The sequence below is a fragment of the Elephantulus edwardii genome, unplaced genomic scaffold (assembly GCF_000299155.1).
Source record: "Elephantulus edwardii isolate Elephantulus edwardi_28Jun2011 unplaced genomic scaffold, EleEdw1.0 scaffold00071, whole genome shotgun sequence".
NCBI classification, from domain to species: Eukaryota; Metazoa; Chordata; class Mammalia; order Macroscelidea; family Macroscelididae; genus Elephantulus; species Elephantulus edwardii.
The window spans coordinates 7,751,608-7,768,795 of record NW_006399821.1 but is presented as its reverse complement, the minus strand read 5'-3'; the positions used below and the strand labels follow the sequence as shown (position 1 = coordinate 7,768,795).

At 41.7% G+C, this 17,188-nt stretch overlaps 1 protein-coding gene across 1 annotated transcript in view; it reads right to left on the bottom strand.

Moving 5' to 3' along the window:
• The window catches only part of PSMG4 (proteasome (prosome, macropain) assembly chaperone 4), a 16,187-nt gene extending 3,051 nt beyond the window's left edge, over nt 1–13,136 (bottom strand). The window contains exons 1-2 of the mRNA XM_006888722.1: nt 12,963–13,136; nt 1,843–1,918 (exon numbers count right to left, since the gene is read on the bottom strand). Coding sequence (XP_006888784.1) covers nt 1,843–1,918; nt 12,963–13,136 — 250 coding nt within the window. The remainder of the gene's footprint in view (nt 1–1,842; nt 1,919–12,962) is intronic.
• Between the last annotated feature and the right edge of the window lie 4,052 nt (nt 13,137–17,188).

Below are 17,188 nucleotides of genomic sequence, written 5' to 3'. Positions count from 1 at the left end.
GACGGATCTGAGAGCTCATAGTTGGTCGAGGTTTTGGGGCTAAAAAAAAAAGGTGTTAGCTGGTCCCGAAAATAGGAGATGGTTGAGATGGTCCCAAGGTTACGCCTGGAGGTGACGTTGGAGGATAGTCGGAGGTTGGAAGGGGGGAAGTCGCCGGGTCTGTTCCGTCCAAACACTGTTGAAGCAAGAGACAGATCCACGGGACCGCTGGGGAACTCGAAAGATGGGCAATCTTATTCCGTGTGATTTACTGCCTCTGAAAACCTGCGAGGGTTAGCTATGGGTCGGTTCAATGGTACATAACAGTATGTTGTCTAATTTTTTGGCTGCTGCTTACATGGGCATCAACTATAGATTCAAGTAAGATGAAATCAAGTACATCTCAATGTTTTCTCCATTTACCATTTACCATTAAACTGCTATTGGTCTAGTTGTAAGACTTTTTTTTTTTTTATGCTAAGGTTAATCCATACCAAAATGGTCTTTACATTTCTTCAGCAAGGGCTTCAAGCCTTCTCCAGTCAGCAAGCAAGGTTATATCATCTATGTATCACAGATTATTAATGGCTCTTCCTCCAATTCTATCTTCCTCACATGGTTCAGCTTATCAGATTATCTGCTCTGCATACAGACTGAACAGATATGGTTAAAAGACACAATGCTGATAATTAATGGTATTATGGGCAACCGTTAAATGTACGCTAACAATACAAAGCCACTAGTCTAACATTTCATTTAACACTGACTGAGTCCATAGAAGCAATTTCCAAGATCCTGTGAAAACAAAGCTCTTCAAAGTCATCAAAACCTTTTCTTCCCACTTCCTATCAATTACTCTACCGACCAATAAATATTTGCTAAGCATACATCCACCACCATGTCAGATTTATGCTATGTACTGATAACCCCACATCTGTAAAACAGGTGTAACAGTAAATGCCTTGTAGGCTTGGTGAAGACTTAAAAGAAATAATCCACATGCAGGGCATATAATGAGGTGCTTGGCACAGAGTAAACCTTCAGTAACTGTCCTTATTTTTATGGGTATGACACTTCTTTGTTGCCCTAAAAGCTCTTCCAAACATGGCTCTAGATCCTTTCCCCTGTATACTATCACACCAAGACTAGGTGTGGAAGGGGGCTTGATCACTGAGTGCTGAGCTGACTGATGAGCTCCCAAGGGCCCGGGAGAAAGGAGTACCTCCCTCCATGCTGGTGGTGTTTGGATGTCAGGACTGCCTGGTGAGCAGTCACACTGACCAGGGACATTCACATTGGGATTTGTAGGCACAAGCCCTTCTCACTTCACTATCAAGTATATGAAGTAGTGTGTGGATGGTGGACCTTTATTCGCTCTTGTTTTGTGCTCCTGCTCTCATCACGCCCACCTATCAGTCAAGGCCCCTGCTCTTACAGCAGCCCTGAGTAACACACCAAGAGGTAAAAGCAGTTCTTCCTACCCAACAAGAGCACCATCTCCATGGGCTTCACCATGAGAGTTTGGAAGGTGACCACAAGCCCCTGTCCACTGGGGTATCACTGTTCTCTTCACAGCCCTGACATTCCTAGGCATGTGTTCATAGGAAGAATAAAGCAGACCTGTCTCTCATCAGCCAACCATAGCAGGTAGGATGGCAGCAGTGAACATAATGTGTCTGGATTAAAAAAACCCAACACTAGGTAAGGTCTGTGCTGACCTAGTGTACAAAGCTGACTCTTCTCTGAATTCGAACTACTTCTAAGTGATTTGCTCTGGTTTCATTACACAGAGCAGTGCCCACAAAACTAATCTCACAGGAAATGTACACACACTTGGCAGTTCCAGGCCTACCAGTACATTACCTAAGCGCTGAGCCAGGCCAGTGGAAGTCGTATCAGAAGTGTCTCCAAGGAGGGAGGTGGACACAGGGATGGAATCCTAAAAGCAAAACAGAGAATGTACTGCTAGTCCTCCTCTGACAGGCTGCCAGGGTGCTTTCTGGAGGAGCAGTGCCAGGTATAGTCAGAACAATTTGCCAAGAGTAAAAAGGGCTATAGTGCTGTTTAGGAGTTTCAGGATTTACTTTACACAAATGCTTTCCTTTAGGAAATGCAAAAATTGCTAAAGAGTTCAATTACAGCCAGAAGGTAAGCAATGAGGTCATTAAGAGCCACAAAGGGTTTTTTAAAAAAAAAGCTAATTCTAGAGACCTGGTGCTAAGATTCTCAGGTTCTCCTAACCCACCTGTTCTATCCCCCAAGAGCTGCCATCAGGTAGGAGGACAGGTGTTCTAAGCTAGGAAGTAAGTAGACTCCACTAGTCACAGCTCCATTCCCAAAGGTTTGTCTGAGTTCAGCAATTTCCCTGACACCTGGCACCAATGTCCAAATAGTGAAAATAAAACTTCTAAATATGCCTGGCCAGTACGCATTTCAGATAAGCAGCACTAAAACTAAAGGAATACTACAAATAATGCTAAAAGTAAACAAGCATGGCCCTTCTGGAATCTAAGAGTGACTTTACTTGCTGTGGCTTTGGAAGCAACCTCTCTAATAAGAAGATGGCCGACCTATGGTAGCACAGTTAAGTGCTCAACTACTAGCCAGAAGGCTGGTGGCTTAAAACTGTTGCTGTTAGGTGCTGTTGAGTTGAAACCTGTTCATAGCTAACTCTCCAGCAGGTTTTCAGAGGCTGTATACTGCACAGAAGGAAACTGTCCACCTACTCAGAGTTAAATCAGATCAGAAGAAAGACCTGGCACTCTACTTCTAAAAGGTCTGTCTTGAAAATCCGTGCAGCACAGTCCTACTCTGATACACAAGAAGCCATGCTGAGTAAGAGCCAACAGGAAGGCAACTAACAAGATACTCTACAAAAATAAACCCATGCCCAAACTTCTTCTATTACAATAGATTTCTACAAGAAACAACCTAGAGTTAAGAGGCTGAGGTGTCTTAGAAAATGACCTGTTTTTTTGAAGAGCATGTTTATGAATAAGATGAGAAGCTCAGGAGTTTAACATCCTCCTTCAACTTTCTCCAGGACCACACAGCTGAACAGAGAAAATATGGAATGTGTGCAAGGCGAAGAGACAGCAGGCCAGAGATGGGCTGTTTGTCTTCTAAGGATTAATGCTAACTGCAATACAGGCAGAACGTGTAAAGGGTTCTAAAAGATAACAGAAAACACAGGATGCTAAACAAATCAAAGGACAGTCCATGTTTATAGATTATATATATGAAGATTTCAATTCTACCCACAGCATTCTTATCAAAATCCAACAACCTTCTTCACATAAATTAAAAAGGTAATCTTTAAATGTGTATAGAACTGAAGGGGGCCCCAGACAGCCAATGCAACTTTAAAAAGGAAAAACAAAGCAGAAAGACTCTCACTTAGCAATTTCAAAACTTACTACAAAACTGTTTTTGTTAGTTGCCACTGAGTTGATTCCAAATCAAACCTGTTCCAAAAGGATACAGAACTACCCTCAATCGCTGTATGAAGCCCATGCTATAGTCACTGCGTGACTCACTGAGGGCTTTCCTCTTTTGTTGACCCTCTATCTTTCCAAGCATGATATCCCTTGCCAAGGGATAGCCCTCCTAGCAATATGTCCAAAGTATAAGAGATGAGGCTTTGCCATCCTTGCCTCCAAGAAGCACTCCAGCCCCACTTCTCCAGAAACATAATAAGCCACCAAAATAAAAGTTAAAAAGGCAGAAATCTTTTCTTAATAAGATTTCACTGACCAGACAACCATTAAATCATATTATCTAGTCTATAAGTTAGTTATATTCTACTCTTTGACCAAAATTTGCCTCTTTTTTTACATTCTAGATCTTTCTCCAAAAGTATCAGCTAGATGATACAATCAGAAACACTTGAATTTTAATAGCACTGAAGTTATTTTGGTTAAAATTTTTTGTCTCAGCCTTATTGATTTATTAATTATTTTATGTGTACTGTCAAATTGGATCTGACTGGTACAGGAGGAGAGTGTCCTTCCTTCTCCAGCAGAGCATCTAGTGGATTCAAACCACTCACCTCTGGGATTGCACTGCAGCTTTTTGCCACTACGCCACCAGAGCTTGCCTCATTTATATTTTATTTACATATATAATTTTTAATGACTAATGACAACCTTCTCATAAATATTTAAAATTTGGGCAGCCACGGAGCATCTGCCTTCAGTTAGGCATCTGACATAAAGAGTTAAGTTGAGGTTTAAAGACTACTGGACTAGCCAATAATTAATTGCTAGCTAACTGGAATATCTACGCCCTTCCATTCTGTACAGTCTTAAAAGCTATAAAAGAAATTGTTTGCAAAAATTAAATATATTATTTAATCTTTAAAAAATAAAAGTCTGACACAAAAACATTTTTGATCAATGAAAACAGTTAGATGAAAAGTCCTGAAATAAACTCACACACTATGAACAGCTGATTTGAGGAAGGGTGTCAAGTGCATTCTCTTCACAGGGAAAGGAAGCAATTTTTCAACAGTTAGTACTGGGGAAACTGGATCTCTACATGCAAACGCCTGTACTTCCGGTAGTTTCCTGGAGTGCTCCTTGGGGGCAAGGATGACAAAGTTTTATCTTTCATACTTTGGATATGTAGCTAGGCAAGACTATTCCTTGGAAAGATACATTACACTTGGAAAGATGGAGGGTCAGCAAAAGAGAGGAACACCTTCAAAAAGATGGACTGACATTGATGTCAGTATCTCAGAGATGATGGGGATGGCACAGGCTCGGGTAGGTTTCAGGTTGGCTGTTAACAGGGTCGCTATGAGTCATACTCAACTAGAGAGCACCTAACAACAACATGCAGAAGGATAAAACTGGGTTTATAACTCTTACACAATAAAAAAAATCAACTTAAAAACAAATCAATATGCAACCTCTGGTGACCTAGTGGCAAGAAGATGCACTGCAATCCCAGAGGTGCCTGGTTTGAATCCAACAGATGCTCTGCTGGAGAAGGATGGACAATCTCCCCCTGTTGATGGTACAAACACAAAAATAATAAAGTTTTTTTTAAAAAAACCCCAAAAAACAAATCAATGACCTGAATAAAAGAACTAAAACCATAAAACTCCTAGGAAAAAAAATAGGAGTTAAGTTTTCAAGGCTATTTGGAGATAAATTCTTAGCCACAATGCCAAAAGCATGAACAAAAATAAGTACATAATACTTTATCAGAATGAAAAGCTTTTGTGACTCAAAGACATTATTATGAAAGTGAAAAGACAACTGAAAAATTGGAGGAAATACATGGAAATCATCCATCTAACAAGGGCTGAACCTGCAGAATATATTTTAAAATAACTGTTCTACTGAGCAATTCTGATAGAAGAGGGAAATGTAAAATATTTACAGATTTTCCCAAACAAGTATAGCATTTGATATCCTGACTGCTACTTCCATGGATATTGTCCTGCGTAAGGCACTGCTGTGTACTGTCAGAACAGAACCTACTCATAGCTGACCCTCCAGGAGGTTTTCGGAGGCAGTAAATCACAGGGGAGGAGACTGTCCATCCTTATCCAGTGGAGCAGCTGGTGGGTTTGAATCAGTGTCTTTGGAAGTGCAATGCAGCTTCTTACCACTAGACCAACAAATCAGGAGACATACTACACTGGGAAAGTCTGCAGTCAGGGACATCTCCAAATTATTGATGAGCAATGATGTCCGTTTGAGGATTAAGGTGCACCTGATTCAGGCCACGGTCTTTTCAGACACTTGCTACATTGTTGAGAGAGAGCAAGGCAATAAATAAGGATCACTGAAGAACTGAGGTTTTGAACTGTGGTGTTAGAGTACTGAGTATCCTATAGACTGCCAAAAGGACAACAGGTAGGTCCGGGAGAAGGAACTGCCAGAGTGTTCCTTGGAGGAAAACATGATAAAGCTTCGTCTCACATACTTTGGAAATGTTGCTTAGGAGAGGCTATTCTATTCCTTGGAGAGGGACATCATGCTGAGAAAGGTGGAGGGAAAGTAAAGTAGAAGCTATTCCTTGGAGAGAGACATCATGTCCGGAAAGGTGGAAGGACAGCAAAAGAGAGGAAAATCCTTAACCAGGTAGACTGACACCGTGACTGCAACAATGGACTTGAGTGTGTTAAAGATGGTTAGGATGGCATAGGATAGTACAAGGTTCAGATCTGCTGTTCATAGGGTTGCTATGAGTCATACTCAGTAACATCTAACAACAACAACTTCCATAGTCATTGACTGTGGATAAAAGTAAAATGAAGATTCAATCATTTAAATTACCCAAGCAAGGTGTGTTATCTGTATATGCTGGGGTATTATAAATCTTCCTCCAATCTGGATGCCATATTCTTCTTCATATACTTATAAAACCAGCTTCTCAGATTATTTGCCCAGCATGTTGGTGTTGTTGTTATGTGCCGTCGAGTCACGTAGATTGAATTTAGTATAAGAACACAGCCCTGATGCATACCTTTCCTAATATTAAACCATGCAGTGATCCCTTTCTTCTGCTTAATTATCTACCTGCTTCTTGTTCTGTATACAGGCTTTGCAAGAACACAAGTGCTCTAGAATTCTTCACAATGTAATCCATAATATGTTATGATCCACAAAGTCAACTGTCTTTGCACAGTCCATAAAAAAATTGGAAAATGCATGTCTGGTATTCTCTACTTTCAGGTAAGAGCTATCTGACATCAGCAGTAATAAGTCTTTTGCATCCTCTTCTGAATCCAGCTTGAATTTCTAGCCGTTCTTTGCATTTACTGCTGAAACCATTTTTTAAATTCTCTGCAACTAAATTTTAATTCGTTGACAGGACTAGAAAAAAAAATGAGGTGGGAGCCACACCTCCAAATCCACACCACCCACATCACCCATCACTGTCCATCTTTCTGGATTCACTCCTCCACTCCACCAAAAACAAAGAGACCTGGACTCTGAGAACTGCTCTAGAACCTGGAGAAGCCAAAACAAAGGGAAGAAATGAGGAAGTAAGAGTTGCACAGAAGATTTCAAAAGGTCCCTTGAAAAGATAATACTGTAACACAGTGTGCAAAGACACAGAATGAGATAAACTATATGGTTTTGAGCTTTACACGCATGTCTCTGATCCAACTAGAGTTGATTTTTGTGTATAGTTTAAGATGTGGATCATGTTTCGACTTTCAGCAGGTAGCAGTCCAGTTTTTCCAGCATAATTTGTTGAAGACGTTGTCAAGTCCCCATGTGATAGCTTAGATGACCTTGTTAATTATCAGTTGACCATAGATAGCTCAGTCCATTTCTGGGTTCTCAATTCTGTTTCATTGGTCCACGTGCCTGTCAAAGTACCAGTATGATGCTGTTTTGGTTAATACTGCTGTGTGGTTTTGAGGTCAGGGAGTATGATGCCTCCCACTTCATTTTTGTTTTTCACAATTATTTTGCTTATTTGGGGTTTCTTTCCTCTTCAAATAAACTTGACAATTTCCCTTTCAAAAATGTCCTTGAAAAATGAATTTGGTATCTGTACTGGGATTGGGTTAAACAGAGTGCTTTTGGTAGGACTGTCATTTTTAAAATATTGAGTCTTCCTATCCATGAACAGGGCACATTTTTCCCATTTCTTTAGGTCTTTTATTGTATTTTGCAGAAATGTTCTATAGTTTTCTTTGTATAGGTCTTTTGTATCTCTAGTTAGGTCCACTCCCAAGTATCTTAATTTGTGGTTGGCTATTGTAAATGGTATTGCTTTCTTGGTTTTCTCCTCTAGTTTGTTTTTTTTTTTACTGTAGAGGACTATGGCTGACTCTGAGAAGAATGGGAATCCCAGAACACTTGACCATGCTAATGAGAAACCTATACTTGGACCAAGAGGCAGTCAGAAATGAGCAAGGAAACACACTGCATGGTTCAGAATTGGGAAGGGCGTACACCAGGGATGTGTCCTGTCTCCATACCTTTTCAACCTGTGTGAAGAACAGATTATCAAGGAGGCTGGGCTCTATGAGGAGAAATGTGGTGTCAGGATTGGTGGAAGATCTATTAACAATCTATGTTATGCAGATGACACAACACTGCTTGCTGAAACTGAGGAGGACCTCATGCACTTGCTGCAGAGGGTCAAGGACTGCAGCCTGCAATATGGATTGAGGCTCAATGTCAAGAAGACAAAGATTCTCACCACTGGACCAACTGGCAGCATCAGGATGGATGGTAAAGAAACTGAGATTGTTCACAGCTTTAGTGTGCTTGGCTCCATGGTCAAGATTCTTGGCACCAGCAGCCAGGAAATTAAAAGATGTATTACAACGGGAAAGTCTGCTGTTAGGGACCTCTCCAAAGTACTGAAGAGCAATGGTGTCTCTCTGGAGACTAAGATGTGTCTGAAACAGGCCATGGTCTTTGCAATCACTTGTTTTGCATCAGAAAGTTGGACAATGACTAGGGAGGATAGAAGGAGAATGGATGCCTTTGAGCTGTGGTGCTAGAGAAGAGTATTGAAGGTACCACAGACAGCTAAGAAAACAGAATCATCCTGGAGAGGGTTAAACCAGGCTGCTCCTTGGAGGCAAGGACTCTGAAGCTTCGTCTGACATACTTTGGACATGTTGTAAGGAGGGACAGGTCCTTGGAGAGGGACATCATGCTGGGGAGTTTGGAGGGATGGCGCAGGAAGGGAAGGTCCTCTATGAGGTGGATTGATTCAGTGACTAGAGTAATTGGGATGGGTGTATCGGAGACCGTGCAATCAGCACAGGACAGAGCAGAGTTTAGGATTGTTGTACATAAGGTCGCTATGAGTCACCAGCGACTTGAAGGCACATAACAATAACAACAACAGAGGAATCCCACTGATTTTTGGATATTGATCTTATATCCTGTGTCTCTAATAAATTGGCTTAATAGCTCTAACATTTTGTGATCACGCTTAGACAGCCTCGTCTATGGTATAAAGAGACTGCCAAATGCAGACAGAAATGCATAATCTGAGAGAATAAAATTGATGAATGGAACCTTCTAAAGATTAAATCTCTGTGCACATAAAAAAAACATTTTCCAATAGAGTGGGAAAAAAGCCTAATGACTAGGAAAAATCATTTGGCAATACCATCTTAGACAAGAGTCTCATAAAAAAATTTTATCCTACAAGGCTTCTACAAGGAAAAGACAGGTAATACAATTACAAAATTGGCAAAAGACATGGAAAGAATTTTCACAAAGGATGGTATTCAAGCGGCCAAGAGACACATGAAGAAATGCTCAAAATCACTGGCAATAAGAGATGCAAATCAAAACCAAAAAGATACCATCTCACCCCTATAGCTGTGGCAAAGTTTAACAGGACAGCAAGTAATAAATGTTGGAGAGGATATGGAGAGATAGGAACTCTTCTACATTGTTGGTGGGATTGTAAAATGGTACAACCACCTGGAAGGCAGTTTGGCCCTTCCTCAAAAAAGCTGAACACAGAAAATCCACATGACCCAGCTATTCCACTACTTGGAATATACCCTGAGAAAATAAGAACTGAGGTTCACATGGAGACTTATACACCAATGTTCACAGCAGTGCTATTCACCATCACAAGGACATGGAAAGAGCCCAAAGGTCCAACCACAATGGAATGGGTTGAGAAATTATGATACATTCACAAGATGGAATACTACACAACATGCGGGAGCTAATTTTGTAAATTACTACCTAACCTGGGAGGGTCTGCTAAGTTAACTAACTCAGTCCCATAAGGACAAATACTGTGTAAGATCATTATTGCAGAACGTGTATGAAGATTCAAGGGGGGACCAGTGGGATGAGTATGGGCGGGGGTAGGGAGCTGGTTAATCATAGTGTCACACAATTTGATGGGTGGAACGAGGGGTGGGTAAAGGAATCGGGAAACATCCAGCGTGAAAAACAATGTATACAAACTTTGTAAGTAAACCAGTATAAAATTAAAATTTAATTAAAAAAAAAAGGGAGGGGTAGAGTCCAAAAAAAATCAAAAGAATTTACTGTGTTCATGTGAAACCTATACCTAGATCAAAAAACTGTTACCCTAACACAGCAAGGGAACACTGTATGGTTTAAATTAAGAAAGGTGTGCATCAAGGATATATTCTTTCTCCATACTCAATCTGTATGCTGAACAGAAAATTCAAGAAACTGGACTCTATGAAAAATATGGGATTAGGATTACAAGAAGACGCTCAACAACCTGCATTATGTGGATGACACAACCTTGCACACCGAAAGTAAGAAGGGCTTGAAGATCTTGCTACAGAAAACCAAGGACTATGGCTATCTTCACAATTATGTGCTATGCATCAGAAAGCTGGACAATGACTAGGGATGATAGAAGGAGAATTGATGCCTTTGACCTGGAGAAGAATAGTGAATATACCATGGACTGCCAGGAGAACAAACAGGTTTGTTCTGGAGAAGGTGAAACTAGGTTGCTCCTCGGAGGCAAGGATTCTAACACTCTGGCTGACCTACTTTGGACATGCTGCAAGGAGTGACCAGTCCTTGGAGAGGGACATTATGCTTGGGAGGGTGGAAGGACAGAGCAGAGAGGAAGACTCTCGATAAGATTGATAGACCCAGTGACTGGGGTAATGGGGGTGTGTCAGAGACAATAATGTTGGCTCAAGACAGAGCAGGGTTCCAAGCTGTTGTACAGAGGGTTGCTATTGAGTTGCAGGCAACTTGACGGCACATAACAACAACATACTCTTCATTAGTGACTGCATCTCAACATCAAGAAAACAAAAATACTCACTACCAGGCCAATAGGTAACATCACGATGGAGAAAAAGACTGAGGTGTCAATTATTTAATTTTTCTTTGATCCACAATCACCCTTGGTACCAGCAATCAAGAAATCAAGAGTGGGACTGGGAAAAATCTGTAATCAAGGGATTGCTGCAGAGTACTAAAAAGCAATGATGTCAGATTAAAGACTAAGATGTACCTGATCCAAATCATAGTCTTTTCAATTACTTTCTATGCATGTGAAAGTTTGACAGTGACTAAGGATAAAAGAAGTAGAATCAATGTTTTTGAATGGTGGTGTCGGAGTACTGAATATCCCCTGGCCTGCCACAAATAGGTCTGTCCAGGAGAATGGTGAAACTCCATCTCATATACTTTGAGCATGTTATTTGGAGAGGCCATTCCTTGGAGAACATACTTGGAAAAGTAAAGGGTCAGCATTAAAGAAGACCTTCACTAAGCTAGATTGACACAGTGACAATAACAATGAGTTCAAGTGTTTTGGAGATGGTGAGGATGGTATAGGAAGGACAAGGTTCAGCACTGTTGTTCATAGGGTTTCTATGAGTCTTGAACGACTCAACAGCATATAACAATAGTACCCACCAGAAACTGGGACGCTGGAATCCTTAAGAGATGAAGTGAGGGGCAGAAGTGAAATACAGTATGCCAATTCTGATGCTTTCTCCTTCTAGAAGCCTTTCTCAGGTCCTTATCCGGGGTTCTTGTCATAAAGAATAAAAGGCTCTCTTCTCTGACTTCCCAACACCCCCTGGTGACTTCCTCAGAAATTGTCTTACTGGCTTCAGGGTGCCAGTAAATCACAAGCAGTAAGGAGTGGTAAGCCTTATTCAATCAACCAACAAATATTTCATGAACAGTTTCCAAGTGTCTGGCTCTGAGAACACAAAAATAAAACAGGCAAGCTTCACTATCACCATGGCCTACGTATTCCAGTTGTGAGGAAGACACTACACTGCAGCGGACAGCCCCTAGAGCATCCGGACATGCCAGTGTGTGTGCAGACAATGAGATCTGAGAGGCCAGAGCCAGGTCACCCATGCCCTTAAGCTGGGATCTCTGGATTACAATGAGTTTGTTCTCGAAACGTTCTAAGCAGAGAAGTGACAATATCCTACATAAAACTGCCATTTGCTGTTCTGTGGAGAAGTGGATATAAGGAAGCAGGGAAAGGAAGCTTGAGCAGGATAAAGAAAGGAAATTGGTTAGTTATGTTCCAGAAGTATTTTGAATGGCCCAGCCTATTGCAATGGAATTGACTCCAACTCATAGCAACCTATATGTTACAGACTAGAACTGTTCCATAACGTTTTCTTTACTCTACAGAAGCGGAATGTCAGGTCTTTCTTCTGTGTTCCTACTGGGGGGATTAAAACTGCCTACTTTTAGGTTATCAGCCCACTTTGCTCTGGGCTGATAGCGCCCAGCAAAAGCACACCTGGGGATCTCTGGTAGCAATTCGGCATATAATGTGTGCAAGGAAGAGGGGTCACCGATCACTTCAAGGTGTTTATCCTGAGCACACAGAGATGAGGATGTCTGAGGGAGGGGCTACTTTGGAAGAAGAGGGGGTCCAGATCAAGATCTAGTGTTGAATATAAGAACATGCAAAAAGAAAATGAACTGTACCTGATATAAGCAAACATAAGTCAAAACAGATGGTATAAGAACTGAGACAGCATTCCCATGAAGTGTGAGCAGATGAGAATAAAGGTCGCAGCATGAAACTGGGATAGCCCGACTTAAATAGATGGAGAAGTTAAAGGGAATGGCACCAAACAGCCGCAAAAGTCTTACGGGATCTCAGTGTGACAGGGGAGGGGAGGAGCAGGCTGGCTTCCAAGCGGGTTGATGAGTAGAGTGCTTGAGGGTTCTCTTAACACAGTAGGGCCAGAGCTCCAGGAACAATTTCTGTTCCAGAACCCAGGAGAACAGGTGGGGGCACTGCCACTTGAAAAATCAAACAGTACAACCCGGGGTCTGCGCTCCGCTCGGACCCCCATAAATGCATCCCGCCACGGCCCACACACCCCGACTTCAGCACTTGCAGCTGGCCACTCTCTAACCTGGCCTGGCCTGTCCGCACCCTAACGCCCGGTACTTTCTTCCCCTGCACGCAGCCCACCCTTCCACCCTGGGGACCCACTCTAGCTCCTCGCCAGCCCTGGAGTCCCCGGCCCCGCCCCCCGGTCCACTCACGAAGCGGCTGCACATGGCCACGGCGAGGTTGCGCAAGTGCGGCGTAGCCCCCACCCACAGAAAGAGGGAGTCCGTCAGCCGCATGACGTGGAAGTGGACGAGCTGCTCCCACAGCCTCGCGCTAAAGTTGTGCACCGACACGTCCCCGCCGGTGATAGCCGGCTGCCCCTCCATGCCAGCGAGCCCAGCGCGCGGGACGCGCCGACACCGAACGACCGAGAGGCCCCGTTTTTACTTCCGGGTGCGCGGGACGGGGCGAGCGGCTTCCGGTCCTTTATGGTGCCTTTAACCGGCTGCGGCTGTTTTCCGGGCCAGTCTGTGGCCGGCTGCATCTATCTCGTCGCTGTATTAAGAACCTCAGCTTCTCCAGGAAGATTGCACTCGGGCGCAGCCTCTCCCGTAGGAACCGCGCTCGCTCGACTTCTCACCCCGCTCTGGTTCTTATTCCTGATCGTGAACAAAATGAATGTGCTGTTTTAAACTGAAGTCTTCTGGGCTTGAAACGTCCTACATAAAAAGACAAGCACTCTCTAATTAGGTTTCTCATAAAACACCACAGATCTGAATCTTGTGCCATTTTCACACTTTCTGACACTCTGGAATTCATTGTGGCAGTTACAGAGTCAACCCCACTTGGTTAAAGGTCTTCCCCTCTTGTGCTGAATCTCCACCTTTCCAAGCATAATGTCCCTCTACAAGGAATAGCCTCTCATAACATACCCGAAGTATGTGAGATGAAGCTTTTTCATTTTTGCCTTCAAGGAGCACTCTAGCTACATTTTTCCAAGATGTATTTCTTTTGGCAGTCCATGGATGTTCAGTACTCTTCTCCAACACCACAATTCCAAGGCATCATTTCTTCTGTCACCCTTATCCATTGTCCAGCTCTCAGATGCGTAACAACTGATAGGGAAAACCATGGCCTGATTCAAGTGCACGTTAGTCCTCAAACTGACATCATTGCTCCTCAATAATTTAGAGAGGCTCCCAACTGCAGAGTTTCCCAGTGCAACACATCCCCTGAATTCCTGACTTGGTATCAAGAATGTTGATTGTGAATCCAAGTAAGATGAAATCATTGAAAACTTCAATCTTTTTTCTCCCATCTATCACAATGTTTCCTCTTGGTCCAGTGATAAGAATTTTTGTTTTATCGACGTTAAGATGCAATTCATTTTGAAGGCTCTATTCTTTGCTTAAAGTCCTCCTCACTTTCCCCAAGCAAGGTTGTGTCATCTGCATAATACAAGTTATTGATGAGTCTTCCTCTGATCTTGGTGCCACATTCTTCTTCATAGATTACAGCTTCTCAAATAATTGGCTCGACATACAGATTGAATATGTATATAGAGAAAATACAGCCCTGACATACTCTTTTCTTAGTTTTAAACCATTCCTCTATCCACACAATAGCCTCATAGTCTAGGTATAGGTTTTGCATAAGCACAAATAAGTATTTTGAGATTCCCATTCTTCTCAATGTTAGCTATAACTTGTTATGATCCACAGTCAAATGCCTTTGCGTAGTCGATAAAGGATAGACATTCTTCTGATATTCTTTATAGCAATGATAATCCTGGTGCCACAGATTCTTCTAAATTCTGCTTAACTTCTGGCTGCTCCCTATCTATGTACTGTGTTAGCCGTTTTTTAATGAACTTTAGCAGTATTTGGCTTGCATGTGATATTAATAGTAATATTTGATAGTTTCTACATTGTATTAGATCTTCTTTCTTGGGGCTGGGAGCAAAAGTGGATCTCTCCCAATAAGTTGGCCAGACAGCGATCCTCTAAATTTCCTTACATAAACTGGTGAGCACATCCAGTGCTGCATCTGCTGGTTAAAACATGTCAATCAGTATCCTATTTATGCCTGGGGCCTTATTTTTTGCTAATGACTTCAGTGCAGCTTCATCTTCTTCCTTCATTCCCATTGGCTCCTGCTCATATGATACTTCCTGAAATTTTTCAGTGTCAGTCAATTTTTTTTTTAGTACAGTGACTCTGTATTTCCTCCATCTTCTGATATTTCCTGGGTCACTCAATATATTGCCCATAGAATCTTTACATTTTTCAACTCAAGGCAAACAAATCAAAATTTGTTTTTTTATTCTCTCAGCTTGTGAAATGCAGAGCAAATTCTTCCCTTTTTATTCTCCAATTCCAGCTCTCTGCAAATTTAATTATCACTTTTTGCTTTGTCTTCTCAAGATGACTTTTGAAATCTTCTGTTCAGCTCTTTTACTTCAGCATCTTTTCCCTTTGTTTTGGCTTCTCAATGTTCTAGTACAATTTTCAGAAACTCTTCTTATATCCATTTCAGTAGTTTCCCTCTCCTCTGTCTTTGTAATGTCTTTCTGTTCTCTTCATGGATCACATCCTTGATGTCATCCCACAACTCATCTGGTTGACTCAACTGTGTTAATCCATTTGTTGGGGAGTTTCTCTTTTCCTGATCTCAAAATGATGCCTTTGTCCAAGGACTAACCCCTCCAGACATCATGCCCAAAATGTATGGCGTGAAGTTTCGCCATCCTTGCCTGCAAGAATTCACTCTGGTTGTACTTCTCCAAAACAGGCTTTTTTTTTTTTTTTTTTGCCGTTTATGGGACATAGTCAATCTTCTTCTCCAACAGCACAATCCATAAGCATAAAATACACTTGCTGGAGAAGTGAAATGAATCCAGAGAGTACAAATTAAATGCTGGCTGGTATTCCTCCTGATGGACCTTTACTTTCAGTAATTTACAACCCTGAAATAAGGAATGCTTCCAAGAATTGAAAACATGGATGGTAAAGTAAATTGGTCCTATTCATCAGATTACATCAAGACTGACTGAAGTTTAAACCAGAATTATCAGTTTCAATTGAAATTTAAGAAAATACATATTTTTCTAGTTTTGTTCTATTTGTTAATTATTGATGATGATAATATAGTTCATTTCCAAGTCAATACTGTAATAAAGTATAATTGATATACAATAACTGGATATATTTAAAGTGTGTGATTGGAATTTTCACAACACCTATGTATAACTTGTGAAGCCACCACTTTACTCAAAGCACTGAAAATGCTTATTGCTCCCAAAGATTTCCTCAAACTCCTCGATGATTTCTCTTCTACCTCTTGCTACCACAGATTAAGTTACACTTTTTAGAGATTCATATAAATTAAATATTACACTATATAATATTTTTTGTCTTATATATATTCAGTCAGCATACTTATTTTGAGGTTCTTCTAAGTTGGTAGATGTGGTTGAGTAGTTGAAGTACATATGGCTTATCCCTTCACTTGGTAAGGCTCATTTAGGTTGCTTCCAGTATTTGGGTGTTACAATAAAGTTGTGTGCATGTAAGACTTTGAAAGGCAATGTGTTTTCATTTCTCATAGGTAGATAGGAGTAAAATAGCTGGTTCATATGGCTTTTAAAGAAACTTCTTGTTGTTGTGTGCCATTGAGTCGACTGTGACAGTACAGTAGCTCTGAAACCTCCCCTTTTCTGAGCCAGTTGCACTGTCTCTGACACACCTACCTCCGCTATCTCAGTCACTGAGTCAACCCATCTCATGAAAGGTTTTCTTCTCCTATGCTGTCCCACCACCCTTCTAAGCATAATGTCCTTTTCCAAGGACTGGTCCCTCCTGACAGCATACCCAAAATATGTGTGATGGAGTTTCAAAATCCTTGCCTCCAAGGAGCAACTTGGCTTCATTTTCTCCATGGCAGATTGTAGCATTTTATATTCCTACTAGCATTGCTTGTGAGTTCTAGTTCCTCCAGGTTCTCACCGATGTTGTTATTGTTGTGTATCATTGAGTCTGAACCAACCCATATCTGACTTTCTAGCAGGTTTTCAGAGGCAAATTACACAGAAGGAGAGTGCCAATCTTTCTCCTGCGGAAGAGCTGGAAGATTTGAACCATGGACCTTTGAGTTTCCAGTGCAACTCCTTATGACTAGACCACCAGAGCTTTCACCACTGAGGACTATGTAAACTACTTAGTATGGTTAGCCTTTTTAATTTTTGTTGTTGTTGTGTGCCATCAAGTTGCCTGCAACTCACAGTGACCCTGTCTACACAAGCTCTGAAGCCTGCCCTGTCCTGGGCCAGTCTCACTGACTGTGATTACCGCCATTATCCCAGTTACTGTGTCAAACCATCTCATCCGGGGTCTTCCTCTCCTGAGCTGTCCCTCGTCCCTTCCAAGCATGTTGTCCTTCT